The sequence below is a fragment of the Juglans regia genome, chromosome 9 (assembly GCF_001411555.2).
Source record: "Juglans regia cultivar Chandler chromosome 9, Walnut 2.0, whole genome shotgun sequence".
Taxonomy (NCBI): Eukaryota; Viridiplantae; Streptophyta; class Magnoliopsida; order Fagales; family Juglandaceae; genus Juglans; species Juglans regia.
The window spans coordinates 11,501,687-11,524,497 of NC_049909.1; the positions used below are offsets into that span (position 1 = coordinate 11,501,687).

The 22,811-nt window shown below is 36.4% G+C and overlaps 2 protein-coding genes across 2 annotated transcripts; both read left to right on the forward strand.

Moving 5' to 3' along the window:
- The first annotated feature begins 4,502 nt into the window (after positions 1 to 4,502).
- Positions 4,503 to 12,113, forward strand: LOC109018764 (succinate dehydrogenase subunit 7B, mitochondrial). Its single transcript, XM_019000945.2, has 4 exons — positions 4,503 to 4,688; positions 4,783 to 4,851; positions 8,546 to 8,648; positions 11,647 to 12,113. The coding sequence occupies exons 1-4, from the start codon at positions 4,632 to 4,634 to the stop codon at positions 11,727 to 11,729; spliced, it is 312 nt and encodes a 103-aa protein (XP_018856490.2). The 5' UTR covers positions 4,503 to 4,631; the 3' UTR covers positions 11,730 to 12,113.
- Positions 12,114 to 14,713: 2,600 nt separating this feature from the next.
- On the forward strand, positions 14,714 to 22,073 carry LOC109018762 (LIM domain-containing protein WLIM1-like). Its single transcript, XM_019000943.2, has 5 exons — positions 14,714 to 14,994; positions 19,142 to 19,238; positions 19,338 to 19,378; positions 19,534 to 19,623; positions 21,223 to 22,073. The coding sequence occupies exons 1-5, from the start codon at positions 14,857 to 14,859 to the stop codon at positions 21,478 to 21,480; spliced, it is 624 nt and encodes a 207-aa protein (XP_018856488.1). The 5' UTR covers positions 14,714 to 14,856; the 3' UTR covers positions 21,481 to 22,073.
- Positions 22,074 to 22,811: the final 738 nt, after the last annotated feature.

The window sequence follows — 22,811 nt, forward strand, 5'->3', positions numbered from 1 at the left end:
ATAGTTAATAAATACCAAATATTTTCATTGTACATAGATTATTCATACTTGTTTACAACTTAGATATTTAAAAAAATTACTTAATTACTTTAATTAAGTGTAAATAGTTGAATATATATGAATGTATTATGTATATATATATATATTATCATATGATTTATGATATATTATTAATTGATAGCATATATTATTTAACATATTATATGGTCAATGATAATAGATCTGATAAAAATTACATAACTAACTTATACAACTACTATATAAAATAATATATATTTTAAATATATATATATATATACTAATTCGGTTCGGTTCGATCCAAAAATCACATACTCCGAGACCAGACCAAAATCCATTCGGTCCACCATCTGTGGGACAGTCGACCACTCACTATTTCGATTCGACCCGATCTGGACCAAAACTTCTTCACCCCTAGACTGTAGGCAAGAGTGACGGTTGGGTCAAGGTGAAAAATGACCAACTCATGGTGGAGGGGGGAGGCTAGGGAGGTTGTAAATAGACTGGTACCATCTCTTAGAGCAATGGCATTAGACTCATCAAATGAGTCCAATGGCTAAAATCTGATAAATTTCACTTTAAACACATGGCATTGGATTCTTCTTTTACTTAAATGTGAAACTTTCAGCTACAATGTCATTCCATTTATCTTCATATTTGAAGAACTACTATTCAGCATCTATCCGATTATTTTATTACGAAAATGACTCTTTCGCATGCAATTTCGTTCTTTCTTCCCTCCCTTTCTCTGCTTTCTTCTCTACCCCGAAATCCCCAGTGGCTTTTTTGATTCTTCCTCTCCCTTTCTTTCTTCCTCTCCTCTCCTATCCCTTTCGATTCTTCATCTCCTCTCCCTTTCGATTCTTACTCTCTCTTTCTTCCCGATTCCCAGATTTCCCTTCTTCCTCTCCCTTTCTTTCTCTCTGTTTATTCCCTTCGTTTCCTCTCCTGTTTTTCATGAAGCTTGTATCATATCATTTGCCGAGAAAGTAACCAGTTCATCTTCGTGAAGCAGATGTTCAAGTTCGTACGAGGTGTTTCAGGTGAAAGAGGACCTCCTTCATCTCCATTGGCGCACCGTTGCCGCTCCTTTCTCTTCTACTCCGAACGTTCTCCATCTCCTTGAGTTCACTCTCTCATATATATATTAATCACATATGCATGTATGAGAAATTTTGCACTACATTACATTTGTATGCTTATGTATGTATTTTTGCCCGTGAAGAAATTTTCAACTCCATGTATGTATTTCAATCATTCTATTGTTTGGGTTGTTTGAAAGAAATAGTTGTTTGAAAGAATTTTCATCCTTATAAATTACTGATCCCACATATGAAAACTGTCACTTTTTAGTTTCCATCTACCATTAAATTTTGTCATCCCTCCATCCATTCTTTCACTTAAATTGCATTACACATGCTTGCTTTTAGTCCTACTAGACCTAAGAAGGTAAAACCTATAGATTTTATAGTACCACTCCAAATTTGTAAGCTGAAATTAAATCCTGCTAAGTCTCATGAAAGAATACAATATCATCTGCAAAAGCATATATCAAGCACCGTCATCCGAAATCAATTAAAAATCTTAAACCAATGCAAACTTGATGCAAACCCGTTTTTGATACCTCCATTTGTCTCCATCTCTATCCACAAAAAAATTTGATCCCATACCGAAATTGGGAAAAAAGAGAGCAAATAAAGTGGAAACAGACTTGACAGATGTGTAACAAGGCCTCAACAATAACCACATACCTTCTTTGGGAATTTAACCCCCACAGGTGGTCGAGTGATGTGTTCATGCATATCTGGGAGTTGGAATATAGCGCATTTTCCCTTTTTCCTCCCTTGTTTTTGGAGAGGAATGCTTAATAAGGGCTTGGTTCCTCCTAAAAGCAAGAAGACAACATAGGGAAAATGAAGTATTCAACACAAATGGATTAATAGATGCTTTTTTCAATTAATTTCTAATGTATTGAAATTAAGAAACTTGAATTGTTGGCCGAGTAGAATTGGTACGTGTTATGGGGGTGAAATCAAGCCTGTAACTGATTAATTCAGGTTTTCATGGAACTGAATCTTGATTCTTTATTCTCTCAAGTGATAGAGAAATCATAGGACTAAGGACACAACATTTTTGCTTTGGTGTTAGCAACTAGAGTAATTTTTATGCAATGTGCAGCAGGATCTTGAGAGAGTAGTCTTGGTTTTTTTCATCTTCTTGCGATCTTGGCATTGAGTTCCAAAGTTGAGTGTCGTGCCTTGATTGTGGAACAAGGGAGAAATAGGTCCTATGTTGCTGATGCATGCTTGCTTTGTAAAATGAACTTAACAAGGGAGAAGTGGGTGTTGTGTCCCATATGCAAAATTAATAAGCTTGTTGTTCTGGGGTCTAAAAGTTTCATTTTGAGCAGAGCTAATATGTCCTATGTTAAGGATGCATGCTTGCTTACATGCAAGCACAAGGCACCAAGGGAAATTGCTTAAGGAGACGTTTGGATTCGAAAGAAATCTCAACTCATCTCAGCTCATCTCAACTCATCTCACTACTATTTATTACTATTCAGCAACTTTAACTCACAAATCTCATTATTATTCACAACTCATCTCATTACTATTCATAATCCATCTCAACTCATTTTCGAATCCAAACGTCTCCTCTAATCTTACAGTAAAGTGCATCTAATGAAGTGAACTTAAAGCGCAAAAGTGGGTGCTTCCTGTGAAAGCACTAGGAACAAATAACGTCTTCTTCATATTCCATTAATATATCTGTGATTACATTGAAAATTAATTGTGACTTTTTGTCATCTGAATTGTGACTTGAATTGTAATTTTATTTGTGACTTTTTGTGGGCTGTTGTGATCGAAACATATTCAAAGTATTATCCTATTGTCATGAAGTTGCTTTGGACATTTTCTTTTTATAATGTATACTGCTATATTCAATGCTGGAATTGATAATCTGAATGTTGGATATATTTAGATACTTGCTATTTATTTTGTGTGATGACAGCATTTTGTGTGATTTGAGCAGCTTGTTGTTGAGTTAGATTAATCTAAATTTCAATGCCTTTTGTTGTGGACGACTGTTCAGAATAATAATTATCTATGTCCAAAATCTTGGCAGCTTTTTAAGCTCTGCCTTAAGTATTTGGGTTTAGAAAATGTATTTGCAAACTGGCTGCTAACTTTGGTCTACTACCCAAAGATGATCAACTAGTGCTTGCTTATTATTTTCTTGATCATGACTCATGATCTGACCTACATGTTCCAATTATTATTTTCCCAACTGATCAAAGTATATATAAATTGATATAGAAATTGAAGTCTAGAGTGGCAAAAAATGACTGCATTCCTGAGTGGAACGATGAATTGACTCTTTCTATTATTAAGGATCTTAATTTTCCCATCACTCTGGTAAGTGATACCTAACCATACTTGCCTGCATTTCTGTAATACGGTTTACTGGTGACTACTGAACAATGCTTTAGAAACTATCAGGGGCTAATAATTTTATTTAATTGCTAATGACCTTTTCATATTTTCAGACAGTGTATGGCAAAGACACGCTTACTGTGGATGACAAAATGGGTGATGCTAAGATAGACCTAAAACCATATATTGAGTGTTTGAAGATGGGATTGGAGAATCTACCAAATGGCTTTGTAGTTAAGAAAGTTCAGCCGAGCTCGACAAATTGCCTTGCTGGGGAGAGCACTTATGTTTGGAACAATGGGAAAATTGTCTAGGATATGATGAGTCTCAGACTGAGAAATGTGGAGTCTGGGGAGGTGTCGATCCAACTTGAGTGGATTGATTTTAGTGGTTGTGAAGGCCTGTAAACCTAGAGCTAAATGAAATTGCTGTTACTCTATGATATATTTTTAGGTTTTAAGATTTAATATCAAGGGGTACTTGAAATGTGTTTGATGTATAAGTCTATTTGATAATAAAATAAAATAAACTTTTATGGAATATCTAGATTATGCTCCCATGCATGTGGATGTGGTGGGTAGAAGAAATATTTGCATAATATGTTTATTGGATGGAAGAATTATAAATGTGTTTGTTAGTCTCATAAATTCTATATATGATTGTTGGGTAGAAGAAGAGTTGTCAAAATGTGTTTGTTGGATAATTAGGTTGATGAAAAAAATTAATTGAGAAATAATAATTTGAATATCAAATTAAATTATTAATTAAATATGGTTAGTATAATTGTAAAATATGAAAGAAAAAATAAAAATATTATATTATTATTTTGATAAATCCAATACTAGTACTCTTACTTCTTACAATATATTAAAAGTACAATAGTTTTATATAAATAAATATTTAATAAATTTGTCTTTCCTTTTAAATTTTTGTATATAATTATATTTTAAATTAAAGATGTTTTTTAAAACAATATTATTTTTTTAAAATTATTTTATAAAATAATTGGATGCCTATTATTTTTCTTCCGGAAAATTAAGAGGGTACCGCAAAATAACCAATTTATTTATTTATTTTTCCACCTCCGCAACTCCGTTCTCTCTTCAGAACTGCTGCATCCCTTAGCCGCTGCTCCTCTACTCCGCTGATCCCTCTCATAGCTCTGAAACTTGACCGAAAATGGCGTTCTTGCTCAATAAAATGGGCATCGCTTCCAATTTCCGTGCTCATTCCCAGGTACACTCCCTCTCTTCTACTCGTTCCCCCTTGCATCGATGTCGTTTTCATATCTCATGTTTTTTCACTCCGGTTTTACGATCTGATGAAGCAGAAAACAGAGGATTCGATCTCTCTGATCCGCCGCGCATACCACATGGAACCTGGGCCTCGCGAGAAAGCCGTGAGTCCCTCTTCTGTTTTCGCTCTCTTCAGCTGTCCGTGTATGTGTGGGATATATAATCTTACGTATGCATATATTTTAATAAATATGCCTATTAAATATGCATATTGGTGCGATTTTCTTCGTATCTGAAATATTTAACAAAACTGTCGTTAATCAATTTCAAAGCTAGATTATGTCAAATTATTTGTAAAAAGAAAAAAAGAAGCTAGATTTGGTCAAATTAATGGCAAGAACACCGAATCAAACAGGTCAAAAACTTTCTTAATTTTGGTTCGTGAAATTTTTGCGGGACGTTATGGTAGTATTTTCTATGAAATATTTTAACTTTTTTTTTTTATTATTATTATTATCAGTAAAGAGAGATATTATATATATGAATGAAATAGACATATTCCTTGTACACAGACGTATACATAAGAACTCCTAAATACATTCTAAAAGCGATAAATTAAAGACAAAAAATCTTGAACATTGTCCCCATGTGATACAATAGTAGAAAATCAACACATTAGAGTGTGGAGAAAAAAAATTTTCAACTCAGTTATTGTGCGTTCCTTATCTTCAAAGCTGCACGCATTCCTTTCCGTCCAAATACACTACAAAATACACAACGGAATCATCTTCTACACTGCTACCACTTGCTGGCAACCTTGCAACTTTGACCAACATCCCAACAAATCCACCACCCTCATAGGCATAACCCAGACAATATCAACCCTTAGAAATATCTCATCACACAACACCCTTGTTACCTCACAGTGTAGTAATAGATGGTCCACAGATTCTTCATTCTTCTTACACATATAGCACCAATCCAACACTACACATCCTCTCCTTCTCAAGTTTTCCTTGGTCAATATGTTCCCAAGAGTTGCACTTCAAACAAAAAAAAGCTACTCTAGAGGGCACACGAGAACTCCAAATATTCTTTCTAGGGAACGGAGCAATATCAAGTTGTGTTGTCAAGATGCTATAATACTCCTTAGCTGTACATAACTTGTGGTTATTAGACCTAAACTTCAAACTATCTCGTTGTGTCAAGAGATATCCGTGGAATATATTAAGCTGAAAAATTCTGAAACAATAGGTAATTCCCAATCATAAAAATCCTTATTAAAAAGGATATTCCACAGGTGCGCACCATGAGAGAATATACGCACGTCAGCCACTGAGACCTCCCTATTAACTGCAATACAGTATAAGACCGGAAAAATCCTTTCCAAAGCTTGGATTCCACATCACACATCCCGCCAAAATCTGATACGACTGCCCTCACCAACTACAAAGCGAATTTGATTTGCAAAACATGGACAACCCTTCCTTATATACTTTCCATAAACCCACCCCATAGCCCCCGCTAAATTCCTTAGAGCACCAACCACCCCAAGCAACATCATATCTAGCGTCAATAATATCCTTCCACAATGATCTCCCCTCCAAATGATATTTCCAGAGTCATTTTCCCAATAAAAGCTTTATTGAAAGTTATCAAGTTACATACACCCAACCCCCCATTCACAACTGAGACACATACAGTCTTCCATCTAATCAAATAGAATTTCTTCCCCTCCCCCATGCCTCCCCATAAGAACGTCCTAAAGAGTTTCTCCGTTCTGTTCACCACCCCTACAGGCATAGGAAACAAAGAAAAAAAATAAGTGGGGAGATTAATGAGAGTGCTTTTGATAAGAGTGAGGCGGCCCCCTTTTATACACCTGTTTCCAGTTAGCCAACATTTTCTCTATTTTCTCCACTACCCCATCCCATATAGTTCTATTATTGAATGTTGCTTCTAGCGGGAGACCCAGATATTTCATTGGGAAAGAGGACACCTTACAATCTAGGATGTTAGCTAACCTGAGAATATTAGACCCACAGGAACCATCTCAAACTTGCCCAGATTCACCTTTAGTCTCGACACTGCCTCAAAGCAAAGTAACAAAGCTCTCAAAGTTTGGATCTAGCTACTCTTTGCTTCGTAAAAAACTAGCGTATCATCTGCAAAAAGAATGTGTGAGATAACAATAGGGCCACCATAACCATTGCCCACCTGGAAACTCGATAAGAAACCTCCCCCAACAACAGCCTGCACCATCCTACTTAAAGCCTCCATAACTATAGCAAATAAAGGAGGAGATAAAGGATTTTCCTGCCGCAATCCCCGCGAACTATCAAAAAAATCAGCACGTGCCATTAACCAGAACTGAGAACCGGGCGGTTGAAATACAATGATGCATCCATGCAATCCACCTATCCCCAAAACCACATCTCTCAAGCATGTATAAGAGAAATTCTCAATTCACATGATCATAAGTCTTCTTCATGTCAAGCTTGCACAGAACAACTGAACCTCCCTCCCGTAATCTGTAGTCCAAGTACTCCTTTGCAATAAGTACTGAATCAAGAATTTGTCTCCCACGGATAAATGCGTTTTGGGACTTGGAGATAATATGTTCCAACACCGGATTAAGCCGGTTAGCGAGAACCTTCAAGATTATCTTATATAGGCTACTAACCAGACTTATAGGCCGAAAGTCTTCAATAGTCGAAGTCCCGTGTTTCTTAGAAATAAGAACAATAAAGGTCGCATTAAGGGACTTTTCAAACTTTTGACAAGAGTGAAATTCTTTGAAAACCTGCATAACATCACCTTTCACAATATTCCAGCAAATTTGAAAGAACCCCATTGAGAAACCATTCGGCCTCGGCGCTTTATCCTTGGCCATGCCAGATATGACCTTGTAAATCTCTTCTTCAACAAAAGGTCTCTCCAATGCACTCACACTCTGCGAATCAATTGCCTCAAAATGCAAGGCATCAAGTTTCAACCTCCAAGGAACCGATTTTGTGAGAAGGGACTCATAGTACTGTACTATGTGATTTTCTAGCTCGGAAGGAGAAGATATCACCTGAGATCCTGATTGAAATGACTCGATGGCATTGTTATGCCGATGTGAATTAGCTACTTTGTGAAAGAACTTTGTACACCTATCGCCTTCTTTCAACCAAAGTGCCCTAGATTTTTGACGCCATGAAATCTCCTCTGATGACAAAACCATCTCCAAGTTTGCCATAACCAATCCCTTCCTCAATAACACCTCCTCCAAATTATCTCAAAAAAACTCTTTATTCTCAAGTTCTTGTAGTTCCTCCAACAGTGTAATCTTCTGATTATCAATGTGACCAAAAACTTCCAAATTCCACTTCTTCAAGTCTTGTTTTAGTGCCTTTAACTTGCTTGCAAGAATGTTACATGGAGTACCAAAAAACTGATATGAAGACCACTAAACACGAACCATCTCTACAAACACATCTGCTGTTAGCCACATATTTTCAAACTTGAAATACCGTTACCCCCTTGGAATACCCCCACAATCCAAAAGGATAGGATAATGATCTGAATTGACTCAGGCTAGTCTTTTCTGACTTACTTCCAGATATTTAGCTTCCCACGAAGGAGAAACTAAGAATCTATCCAGTCTCGATCAAACCCGCCCATTTGACCATATTTCAACTTTTTTTTAGGACAACTTTGACTATGGTTTTGTAAATTGATGGTGAAAATCTAGATGGTACGAAATTATTTTTACATCAACAGATTGTGTCATTTTAGGAGCCTGGTAATTTACGTGATATGTGATTTCATTGCTTCACTTGTGATTTTCTTGTGCTAAGCTGAATCGTTTTGCAGCTCTTGGCCGACGATGCAGCTTTGAAGCGATTCAAATCACATAAAAAGAGTGTGTGGCGACTCAAAAGAGTTGGTGATGTTCTAACTCTTGTTGTTGTTGCAGGTAGGACACTTTATCTACAAGTTAAATAAAATGGTTTATGGGTGTTCTAGTCTGGAATTGCTCTATGAAAATTCAATTAGCATTGATACTTTTGTTAAGGGTTTGGTGATTATGCCAAAATAGCCTGTTTATCTTACAGTTACCAAACACCCAGCGGGCCACTTATGTATGGAGAAATCGATTTTGAATTGATACAATAGGGCACTAAAACATGTTTAGAAAATTTGATTCGGAGTGCTTTATTAGCAGTTTTGGCCCTTGAGGTGGTTCATCAATCTAATAATTCTAATCATCACATGCCAAAAGTCTTGAAAAAATTGAAATAAGTAACAGCAATGGAAATTATCAACTCATAGAGTTCGTGTAAGTCCATCCATGACCACATAAAACACATCACTCACTACAGCTTTCATCCCTTCTGCTCTTCTTCCAACCAAGATCCACATCATCAGCTCTACCTGCAGATCATCATTTTCTGCTGAAGTCTCATGAGCTCTACCCAAAATGGCAGTTTACACTAAAAATAGTATCTGCTGAAGTCACTTCATCAGTTATGTATATCTTGATAATTTTCCTGATTTTATACTTTCATTTTATTTTTCTTTTATTCAAGTTATATTTTACATTGTTATGCTACCCCCCTTGAGTTAAATTGCAGTAAGGAAGTAATGTTTTTAGGTTAGAACCTCATAAACACTTATTTAGTGAATGTGGAGTGAGACATAAGGACATGTCAAAGAAGCTCATAGTGTTTACTAGGTGTCTCTCTGACCTGATAACTAGTATTGCCTCCCCCCACCCAGCTCTATCAGCAGGCCCTCAGATTGCAAGCAGTAGTTTAAAGCTTTTCAATAATGTTTTGGTGGTTGAAGGGGGGGTGATTGCCAAATTGATAGCTTGGGAGTGATTGAAAATTGGGTGCTAGTTTGAGGGGGCTTTGTATATTTATCCTATGTAAAATCCACAAAAATAATCTCTATTTTTTAATGATAAAAAATGAAGCAAGGAAATCAGGTCTAGCATTGTTTAAAAGTATGTATAGAAGGGACTCAAACACTAGAAAAATGCCTAAGAATAGAGCAATGACAATGGATGTTTTCTTTATATTATTACAGAATTATCTATTTTGCAAACTTAAGGAAGCAAGGTAAATGGGATGATCATGCCCTTTTCTTTTTAGTTTGAAATTTACATTTTCACAAAAGAATTTTCAAGTTACATGTTACTTTGTAAGGCTTTCTTATATGATATGTTATGAAAATTAATTTTGCAAATGTTATAAATGTGCATGCTCATCCTATGTGATATGAAATGCATATGCTATGGTGAAAGTTAATGAAGCAAAAAATAAATAAATAAAGAAGAAGCAAGATGATGAATGTATGGTTTTCTAAAGTTCCTGTTTTTAGGCCATATGATGATTTGAAGGTATTGGAGCAAAAAGGTGAATGTGCAGGTCACACTGAAGGACGTTAAAAGTTGTGGACCACCAGGATATTCACATCCATAAGCAGCTTTCCTTGTGGCTGCGGGATGTGGCTCGATGCACAACCAAACCCCGAAAGCCTAAACTATAAACCCTAAGCCCTATGCATGCGATGTTAAAATATGTTTAAACTATGTTTTCAAAGAAAATCAGCTTGATAAGGTTTTTATGATATGATGTCCTACTTACTAAATATTCAACTCATTTTGGTTTTATGTTTTAAAACTATCAAAATAATGATGAGAATGAGTCCATGGGCCAGAGCCAGTAGAGGAGACAATTTACCTTGTAAAGATTGAAATACACGTTTATCAAATGAACTATTTGGATTTCATTTAGGATGAGTTTATGGCATTTGGATCATCTTTTACCACATCTCGAGGTGGCCTGTGCTTTGTGGAATGTTTTATTTGGCCAAGTTGGTTTGTGTCAAGCCTAGAAGGATAGTGGATCTTTTACACTCATGGGGAGGATTAGGATGTAGTCCACAAATTTCTGCAATCTGGAAAATAATTCACTCACGCCTTATGTGATGTATTTGGAGGGAAGAGAATGATAAAAATTTCATGGACCACAAACGGACAATGGAGGACATCAAGACTTTCTTTCTCAATACTCCCCTCCTTTGGAAAGCTTCCATAGATCTAAATGGGATGAGTTTGCATAATTTTCTTCCTTTTTTTTTTTTTTTTCCTATCTCAAGTTACGTGAATTTCTTGTAAGCATCTTGCTGTTCTTGGATTGTGCCTTTTGTGCTTAAAATAAAATTCTTATTACTTAATTAAAAGAGAAATTAAGGGCATTATGCTTTTCCCAAGTTTTTTTTTTGTAAGTATGTTTCTCCTAATTTTTTAATATGTGGGATTGTCAAGTTTAATATTTAAGCTTTAATAAATCGTTTTGTCATAATGTTTAAACCTCTTGAAGTTTATGGAACTCTTATTAACGGGTGTTAGGGAACTTGTTGATGCAACATTACTGACCTTATTGGTAAAGTGGTTTTACATGCACGCACTTATGAGTACCACCTCTGCTTTTATTTCAACTGACAACTGATCACTTCTGGCACGACCATTTAGACCTTTTCTGTCTGGGATATTGATTGTGAAAATTGTGGTAACAAATGCCATATAGCCCGCATCATTGTACAAAACTTATTTTTCTTGACTGCTCAAATCTTTTTCACAGTAGGCATTATACATGGTCCTATAATCTGCTAAGTTGTTGGCTGTCTACTAATTTTCTTTCTGCTCCATTTTAATCCGATCATTCTGTACATATGGAATAGGTTGATAGTAGTCATTTAGACTGCTTAATATAAGCAACTGCCTCTTTATTTGATATTAGGAATCATTGTGGTTAGTTGTTAGATAAACAAAATATGGTTGTTTATGTCGGTAGTGACAAATGAATACCTGCATTCATTAATTATGCCACAACGAATATAGTCTTCTTTTACTTGTTTCCACTTTCAAAGATTTCATCAGTGTTAATGATGCATGCTTGTTTCAGGTTGCTGCTACGAAATATATGTTAAGGCGGTAATGCGAGAAGAAGCTCGCAAACAAGCGTCGGCAGCAGGCGGTAGTGAGTAAGTGTGAAGGAAAAAGAAAAAGAAAAAAGAGGAATAATGAGATGTATAATTGTTTGGAATGATGCTAGACTTTAAAAAAAATGCAAGTTGCATTTTTTTTTCTTTTGGGTAAAATAAGCAGTAAAAACAATGGCGAGAAATGTTTGTACTCAACCTTCTGCTTTGTCGATCTGTGTTGGGTTTTATTTTATTTAATCTGTCGTTATTGCAACTGAGGGCTTTTGGCCTCGGACATTAAGAAGGAAACCAACTGACCTGCATTCCTTCATTGCAAGGTTTATACGTCTTGATAGAGAATGGGAAACCATTGATGACGGTAGGGAAGACTGGGTGTGTTTGATTGGGTGTTGGAGAATCAATGCAATGAATATTCAGATGTTTTTATTGCTCTGATTTTCTAACCTGAATAAATCCAATGGCTCTTTCATTTTCTAACCTGATTAAATCCTGCTCTCTAGTAGGGTCATGTGATATTAAGGCCGGATAGTAGTATGATATGGTTTTTGTTGAAAGTTGAATAAAATATTATTTTTTAATATTATTATTATTTTGAGATTTGAAAAAGTTGAATTGTTTATTATATTTTATATGAGAATTTGAGAAAGTTATAATGATAATATGAGACTGTATCTAATCGGGACTTAAAAATTTTGACAGTTATTGTCAATAGATAACATTATATTTGTACAATCACGAGGTTCTATATTTAATATTTAATTTGTTATATGTACTGCTGATTAACGAATGAATTTGATCATTATTCGATCATCATTAATTTTTCTATGAAAGTCTGTATCTTAAACAAAACTCTCCGCTCCATTCTATTGCTTTGCTCTTTTGTTAAATAAAACATGTTCCTTGGTTGAATTGAGAAGGGAACCGTAATAAAAGGCTGCTCTTGATCAAAGTGGGATTGTGGTATATTTTTTACATTGAGTAATGATACCTGCTTAATATATTTTACAACAGATATTATAAAATAAAAATATTTTTATAAAATGATGTTATTTTTATAAAATAATTTATAAAAAAAAAACTATTTTTTAAAAAAATATTATTGTTTAAAATATTATGAAAATTCCTGTAAATATTGTGAAAAGAGTACAAACCTTAAATTTTAAATAGAAAAGTGGATTCTTCTAATAAAAGATATTTATTTTTTTAAAATTTATTATATATTAATTATTATATATTTTTATTTTTTATAATTAATATTTTTTTTAAAAATATAAAATGTAAAAATTCATTTTGAAATTAAGAGGAGTAATAGAATGATTGAGATAGAGATGTACAACGTGCAAGCACTCACATCACTAGAAGATAATATATAATATAACAATGACAAAATTTTATTTTGAAAGGTGGATTCTGACCTCATCATTACTGTCCTGTCCAGGCCCACACACAAGAATATTTTCTGGCTCTCTGTCCCAAAACTTATGTATATATTGATAGATATGAATGCCCCCACATTATATTTTTAATGCCAACTTTTTCTTTTCGCCTAATTCATGGGTGATATCCACGCTCTTCGTTCATTCCTCCGTTCAAATGTTTTTGGCCTGAAACTTCGGATTATTTTGGGCGGGGGGCGCCTGAAATTAATGATTCTGACAGCCCCTCTAGGTTTAAGGAAAATAGATTATGGGGTTAGTTAGAAAGTGAGATGATATCTCGTACTTAAATTTTGCGTTTTTTTTTTTTTTTTGTAAATGTTACTTAAACCTAAAAAATAATATAATTTTTCAAATATTATAATATTTTTATCTAACTTTTTTTTTTTCATTTTTTTAAACTTAATGCACATCTTAATTTAAACAATTTCATTATTATTTACAGAATTTTCATCTCATTTCATTATTTAAATATATCCAAATCGAATCTTAGATCTCAAGCAAAAGGAAGAAATTTGAACTCCAAAAAATATGTATACAACATTCTCAATTAATGATGTGATTATGATCGCTTGACAAATCATGAACATGAAAAATTAAAACCTTACTCTAGATTTTTATTATTACATGAAAATTCGAACATGACACGATATAACTTTGAACATGGCAATAATAATAGCTTCTATTATAATATGATTATATTGGATTGAGCAGATCTTGAATTTTAAAAATGATACACATGAAACTAGAAGTTTAAGATAAATATTGAAATTTGCTACTCGTCATCTCATACATTATATTTTTTTTTTGTTTTATTTTTGTTAAACTAATTAAATTCTTCTAGTAATCAACCATACATCACACTTGCTAAAAGGGAAAAAAAAAATAGAAGATAAAAAATCATTTGCAGTGTATAATATTTCATTTATTTGATTGAAGATTGAGACTTCTTATCTCTCTTCATTTTGATGAAAAAGAAGTGAATAATATTTTATCATTGGTGTATAATATTTTATAGAGCAATGTTAAGAGCTCTGTTGACAAAATTATATATATTTAGGTGTTAATTGAGATTTATATGAGGTTTAATATTATTCTAATTATATTTAGGTGTTAAAATCCTTAAAAATCTCCCATATTTTTAGATGAATTAAATCTCTTAATTGTTTTTTCAAGTAAATTAAATTAGAATATTGAAAGAGAGAAGTGAAGAAGATTATCAAAACTTGTACCCATGACACCTTTTTATTTTATTTTATTATTATTTTTTAGACAAAACTCTTTTGCAATAATTATAACATATTAATATTGTTGCTATTTACTCACGCGCCGATTCAAGAGAGTGGTATAAAACTCAAGAGGCACGTAAAAATCGCGATATGTTCGAATCTCTTTCAAAATTTACTTTTTACTCTCCACTGGCAGTAGAGAAGAGACAAATCCCAGCTGGACACGTGTCATTTCAAGGGCATTACCGTAATAAGCACTTGGACCCATAGTTAGGTGTAAGCCAAACCCATCATTATTTGGACCCATAGTTACCAAATTGTCCCCGATATACAATGCTGGCAATTTCTATATTGCCCGGAGTCCAACGGAGACCCATTTTTAGCTGTAAAGACTCGAGTTTTGAAACAGTACGATAGAGAGTTTGCGAAAGAGAGAAAAGTATTTGGAATTTTTCATTTTATTGGGTCTGGGTTTTAGATTTCTGGGTGTGGAAGATTTCTTGGGATGGCAACATTTGCAGGGACTACCCAGAAGTGCAAGGCCTGTGACAAGACTGTGTACTTGGTTGATCAGCTTACTGCTGATAACAAGGTCTACCACAAGGCCTGCTTCAGATGCCACCACTGCAAGGGTACCCTCAAGGTAACAATCCTAATAAAAGGAGAGTCCTTCTCCAATAGAGAAACACATGGGAACACTTCGTTGACATTTTCATGGTTTTGACCTCTTTATGTGCCCAATTCCTTGTTTTGTCACTTGTATACTTGATTATGGATATCCTCACCTGGGTTTTGTCTGTGGATTATTTTCGTGAGCTTTATATGGAGCACTTGGAAATGAGTATTATGGTGATGGATTGTAATACTGTGTTTGATTGATGACGGACTCATGCTTCATGATGATCATTTTTCTGATTTTGGATGGTGGTGTTGATCTTCTGAAAAAATTGAGTTTTTTGGAGTAAAATCTTGATTTATTCAAAAATCTTCTCGTTAAGCTGACTAGGTATGCGTTGCATAAATGAGTTTTCAGTTGGACTGTAATTTAACATAGAAGTTTGGATCAAATAGGATCAATGAAATCCTAAAGAACAGTTAGGAAAATATTTGAATAACCCTTGCCAGTATAACAGTATAAGCGGTAAAATAGATAAGAATTTGCTTAGAAAGTTTGGATGCTATTTGAGATCTATTTGACTGTTTTTTATTTTTTTCTGAATTTAGAGAACTTCAGAATTTCTGAGTAGTAGGACCCAAGAAAACATATTTTAAGCATTTGGAATGGAGTTTTCAATTGGCATTATTATGTTAGTTACATTGTAGAGACCATGAATGGATTGAAGTTTATCAGCCAAGATGGCTGGCTCAATGTGTGACTGGGTTTGATCATCATAGCTATTTTCACAAATTATATTGGATAATCCATTCAAAAGGTACTTATAAAAAAAAAACAAAAAAAAAACATTCAAGGTATAATCTCCACCGTTGATTTTAGCAATCACACACTGATTTACAACTTTTATGCAAGTGGAAGGAATAAACTTTAGTATTACAAGGGTATGGTTTTTAAAATTTCCGTTAGGTATCACAGCCCTATTGTGGTAAAGCACCAGAGCAACCACACCCACACACAACGATATCGAGACAGATAGTGAAATAAATACGAAAACACAGGAATCAAGTGCACACACACACGACATACAATATTTAATGTGGTTCGGCAAACGTGTTTACATCCATAGAGTTGCAGGAAATTTTATTCCAGAGGAGATTACAGTCATACAATGAGTTACAAGCACCACTCTACTCACACAATTTCAACTCTCTCTAGGGTTTATTCTCTCTCACAATATGCTCTCACATCTTTTGCCTCTCTCTCTATTCAATTTGACATTCACTGATCTACTCAAGAGAACAAAACATTACATATATATATATATATAAACGGTGCTGGAAACCCTAATACAGCAGAACTGGGTTCTTCGCTCGAGAGGTTGTCGAGCGCACCTCAAGCGAACAACCAATTGAACATTGGCTCGAACGGTCTATCAAGTGTTGCTCAAGCGAACACTAGGGTTAGTGCTTTGCTCAAGCCCAACATCACACACACCTCGAGCGAACAGTCTGTTTGACGTTCGCTCGAGCTCACTATCGAGTGCACCTCGAGCAAATTCACTGCCTGAGCTTCGCTTGAGTGCTAGGTCGAACGAACTTTCAATCTACGCCTTTTCTGCTCACAAACCAGGCTCCACATACAACCCAACAGTCTCCCACCGTGTTCACAGTGTCATCCTCGTTCTGTTTCTGATTCTAACAGTCTCTTTTGATGTGGCCAACTTGCTACAATTCTAATAAGTGATCTGCTAACCAGATCTCTTCCTGCTCCTACCCCTGTTCTTGGAACTTGACCTGTCAAGTCCCCGGCCTCGATCGTCATTGATTTGGACAAGGTGAGCTAAATAACCTCCATAACCTATCGATCCAACAGATTCCACTTAGTATCATTCATGCTCTCCAGCTTCAGTCTTAATAGAGGAAGGTAGAGTCTCTTCCCATAGCAATAATCCTCGATCTATATCGTCCAATGACCAAAATCTGTGCCATCAAATTTCTCGATTCCAACCTTCACGTTTTCTTCAAACATCATTCAGCCCCGAACTCCAACCTTGGAGCTCTGATTCCAATTGTTGTGGTAAAGCACAAGAGCAACCACACCCACACACAACGATATTGAGACAGACAATGAAATAAATGCAGAAACACAGGAATCAAGCACACACACATGATACAGTATTTAAAGTGGTTTGGCAACGTGCCTACATCCATAGAGCTGCATGAGATTCTATTACAGAGGAGATTAAAATCATACAGTGAGTTACAAGAGCACTACTCTACTCACACATTCTCAACTCTCTCTCTAGGGATTTTTCTCTCTCACAATATGCTCTCACACATTTTCCTCTCTCTCTCTCTATTCAATCTGACACTCACTGATCTACTCAAAAGAACAAAACATTATATATATATATATACACATATATAGAGAAACGGCGCTGGAAACCCTAATATGGCAAAATTGGGTTCTTCGCTCGAGAGGGTGTCGAGCGCAGCTCGAGCGAACAACTAATTGAACATTGGCTCGAATAGTCTATCAAGCGCTGCTCGAGCGAACACTAGGGTTAGTGCTTCACTCGAGCCTAACATCACGCACATTTTGAGCAAATAATCTGTCTGATGTTAGCTCGAGCCCACTGTCGAGTGCGCCTCGAGCGAACTCACTGCCTAAGCTTCACTTGAGTGCCAGGTCGAGCGACAGTCGAGTGAACTTTTTGTTTGCGCCTCTTCTGCTCACAAACCAGGCTCCACATACAACCCAATAGCCATAGTGGAAGTGGCGAGCGATCTGTTCAGTTTGTTGTATGCTATAAGTATTGGTAGGGATGGAATGGACAGGATGAGATTCATTCTTGAAATACAAAGTTCACTGTTAGATCTATGTACAAGGTCTTGTCATGTTAGAAACATAATCCTTTTCCTTGTAAGTGCATATGGAGAAGCAAGGTGCCTTCCAAGGTTGCTTTCTTTTGTTGGACAGCATTTCTTGGGAAAATTCAGACCTTGGAAAACTTGAGGAAGCGTGGGCTGATTGTTAGGGATTGGTGTTATGTGTGTGTAAAAAACATGGCAAATCGGTGGATCGTTTAGTACTTCACTATGAGGTGGCAAGGGTGTTATGGGATGAGATTTTTAGCAGGATGGGATTGGTGTGGTTAATGCCCAAGAGGGTGGTGGATCTCTTTGCTTGTTGAAGAGACCTTTTGGGTAATTCTCAATATGCTGCTGTATGGAATTTGATTCTTCTGTGTGATGTGGTGCATTTGGTTTGAGAGGAATGGCCAGAGTTTTGAAGATCGGAAATGCTCACTGGATGAACTTAGACGTTTCTTTTTCCATACCTTATATCTTTGGGCTTCAGCTATTGTATTCGATGGAGCTAGTGTTATTGATTTTCTTGTATCTTTTTCTAGTTCCTAATTTGTAATTAGGTGTTCGCTTTTGTATACTTCTTGTGTACTTGGGCTACACCTATTTTCTTGATTCTATAAAATCTTATTTTACCTATTAAAGAAAATTTACGTTAGGTAACTGCAGCAGTTCTGTCATACTTTGCAACAATAGCTATTTGTAATATTGTCTGCTGTATAACCGACTAAAAGTTTCCTTTTGATTGTCTCAATCCAATTAACCTTCACTTTGACAATAGGCCAACATCTCAAACAAAATGAATGGAATAGAGAGTAACTCACCATCGATGCCTCTAGATTTATCTGCTTTATGAACGCATTTTAGATGGGGAGGTTGAAGCCTAAATGTGGTATATAAGTTTTTCAAGTGGTACCCTGATTTCATGATATCAATTGCTACATCTTGATGTGCTTCAATATTGGGTTGCACTTATTGGCTGCTTTTTGAAGCAATGAATTGGGCTCATTTAAAACATTTTTAGTTTGTTATAGTGATAATTTCAATATGGGATATGCTGATTGATTTATGTGTGAGATTTTTTCTTACTAAACACCAGATAACCTCTTTAACATTCTCAGTTGGCCAAGGTAAATTGTCAAGCGCTTTTTGCATCTTTCTTGCACTTACTTTTGTCATCTTTCAATAATGATGTAGGTTCTTGAGATTCTGGGCTATACTGTGTCTTAAAAGGTCCTAAAGTACGTAGAAAGCAATTCTTTTTTCTGCTTCTATACTTAATTCCCATTTCTTTGATGTCTTTGCAGCTTAGTAATTATTCCTCCTTTGAGGGTGTACTATATTGCAAACCTCACTTTGATCAACTGTTTAAGATGACTGGCAGCTTGGATAAAAGTTTTGAAGGTGATTGGCTATTATTGTGTGTTTTCATGCAGATTCACTTCTGCTTGTATCTGATTGATGAGTTGATTTATATGTTCCTTTTCCTTTTCTCTTCTACAGGCACTCCAAAAACTGTTAGAGCTGACAGATCTACCAATCAGGTGCCTAAACCCTTAATTAGATCATTTTCTTTCTAGTCATCGAAATTTCTAGTCATAGCAATTTCAGCCATGAGAGGAGCGAAGTTTTCCTTGTGATTAATATGGAAATCCTTAATCATTACTTAAGTTGTCTTATTTCGGGTGGAGCTGTTCAGGTTCAGACCAACAGCAAAGTTTCAAGTTTGTTTGGCGGAACTAAAGAAAAGTGTGTTGCTTGCAGTAAAACTGTTTACCCCATTGAAAAGGTATATCTTAGCAGTTCAACATTCACTTATGCGATCTGTATAAGTTGATTTATTTTTTATCGTTATGAGGTTTTGGGTGTCTACTCAAGCACTAAAGTTTATTCTTCTCAATCCAAATACCTTGTATGCTCTTGTATGTATGCTTGTTGTTGCACTAAAAAGATTGAAAGAAGAAAAGAGACGAGTTCAGTTTGTTGTAGTTGTTATTTTTCTAGTCCTTTGAACAAATTTATGACAACATATCACATTTTGGTTGGCAGATATCAATAGACAATAGGTTAGAGTAAATGATATCAGATGGATGGAGATTCCGAGAAACTTGTAAAATGTGAGAATCCATAATAGCTTCGTCGATGTGAGTGGAAAACATGCAAGTTGTACATCTATCAAAACCTCTGATTGCTGGAGGAAAATATTACAAGAATTTAGGAAAATCACTGCTCAAACAACTTTAAGTGGAGTCAGGAAACCCCCCCCCCTGAACCCCCCCCCCCCACCCCCATCCCCTCCACCCAAACCCCTCTCATTTCCTCCTATCCTTCTCCATATTCGACAATCTACCACTTTTCCAGCTCTCCCTTACTCTACCTCTTTCCCTGCCCCCCCTTTTCTCTTCTACTTTTAATTCCTTTTTCTTAGGCCTTGGAGAATGGATCTAGAACATTCCATCCACAAAACCACCACGTACCTTGCCACTAGAATCGCTGCCATCTGATCACCCTCGCCAACCATCAGTTGGGCCATCCCAGCAGCACTTGGCTGCCAAGTACCACCAATGAGCGTAGGTGGCTGCCACGCACCACCTCCAAGTTGTGGCCTCCGAACCTATTTTGATCAGATTTTTTTACCAGTCTCTACTAGCGTGACTCTTGTTCATTTTTTGGCCTTTCTCTTCTCTTTTCCCCAATTTTCTCCTCCCTTCTGTTCAGAAGTTAGAGCCTCCGAGTTGCCACCATCTGCACACTATAGCCACCACGTGCCCCCTATTCTGGCCACCTGCCAATCTAGCACTCCACAGTCTACATCACTGGATTAGAGATTCAACATGCATATGTGGCCCACACGCTCCCTTTCCGATAGCACTTTAACAGGTTTGCTTCCTACTCCGAGGGATAATTTCTCTTTAGCCGAAAAGTAGACTATCATTCTTGGTTCCTTTTCCAGGGTTATGGAGGATAAGGTCATGGAAAATTTCTCTTGATGCTCTGAAGCAGTCGATTCCAATGCATTCCCTAAACAGATTTTGGTTGCAGTATAATACTCCCCTAGCAGGATTGCATAAAAAAACCCCTTTTGTGGCGATCCTTTCATGCACTGTATTTGTTATAATGGGGTATTTGTTGGGCCCTCAATCCCTTCCTCTTATATATCTCTCTTTAATATAATGGGAAATGCTGCTCAAGAAAGAAAGTGAAGTTATATTAGTATTTTTCCACATATCCACAGTATGAGTAATAAATTGAGGTTATACTGTGGGCTAAAGATTGCTCATGTTGGTGCTTGAAGAAGTCAGCAAGCTGTTAAGCACATTCAAAGTTGAGAGAGAGATGGCGCATTACCCTGATTGTTTTTTTCTCCCCTTTCCTTTCTTCTTTTCAGGTGGCAGTTGATGGTGTATCATACCATAAGGCTTGTTTTAGGTGCACTCATGGAGGCTGTGTGATCAGCCCATCAAACTATGTGGCCCACGAGCATCGTCTCTATTGTAAGCACCACCACAATCAACTATTCAAGCAGAAGGGAAACTTCAGCCAACTTGGTAGGCACGAAGAAGTTGCAGGCGAAGGTGAGAAATTCAGCCAAACTGACACGCATGGAGAAGTTAAGGTGGTAGCTGACAATGTGGTGGCAGAATAACTACTATGAGAAATTTATATCCCACAGATGGTGGGTTTTGAAGCAAGAGTTGGGATGCTCTGTTGTAGTGTACAAGAAGAGGTTTTGGAATTCCCTTTCCTTGATATATAGGTAATATGCTACTCCGGTATAAATCATTGATAGAAGAGTCGGTATGTTGTTAATTTTGCGAGTGTGAGCTTTGAGATAATACGGAGAGAATGTGTTTATTTCCTCTAATAAACTGATGTGTCGAGCCCAGTTTTCCTTTTTTTCACCTTTGGTTTGAAGCTTGATGTGGTTTCATGTTCTATAGCCTGTGTGTTGCTGCTCATTGCTCATTGCTATTGACTACATTTTTGTGTTTGTCATCTTTGGCACTACTCTGTAAAACGCTGCTGAGCCTTGATCTCTATGACTTTCACACACGTGAACATACCCAAACAACCCGATAGCTATGGCATTTTGTCGTATATTGATAGATTGCCTTGGATAGTCATTGAAAAAGTATGTGTTCTAGTTTGAAGTTGCCTGTGTATCCCGAGATTAGTTAGTACTTTATTCTGAACATTCGGCTCCAATAAAAAGAAAAACCAGTTTGAAGTTATTATCTTTATGGGTTTTTGTTGTACATTCTGCTCAGATGAATTTGTGCACTCGAAAGATGTGATGCTTGGACTAGTTTTCTGAATGCAAATTCAATATCTTTCGCGGTTGATGTAAAGACATACAAAATTTGCTCATAGATCGTGTGGTATGGGTTCTTGGTGGAATTTTATGGACGGAAGTGATGGTTTGATATTAGGGTGGACCGAAGTTTGGTCTTGGAACGTCTTTGCCAACCACCTCATGATCAGAGCCTATTCCAAGCTCTAGAATCCCGGAGAGTCCATTCATTTTTTTCAACCAAAATGCGCCTTTTCGTAATGTCACTTGCCTTCCGTGGGTTTTAGAAAGAGAAACTCTCGTTTCTCTCTACCAGTGGCTTTCACCCTCCTCTCCGTTCCATTTTCAATACCACTTTGTGTATATGTTTTGGCTTTCATGGTAGTGTTTTTATTCTCTCCTCTCCATTGGTTTTGTTTTGGTCAGATCTATTGCACTTCGGCGACCAACAGTTGATACACGCCCCACCGCGTAACCCTACAGCCGCCGATCTATTGGGACAACGTGGAACCGCGACGAAAATCTCGACAAGTGGCCTTCACGCGCCGTTTGCCTCGACGAGCCCGTCGGCTACACGCGCTACACCAGCAAACCCCCCACCTTAAGATCTTTCAAATCTATCCTATCTCACCTCTCAACCATCGGTGCGTGGGAAGAAAGATGATCCGCCGCAGATCAGTTCATCT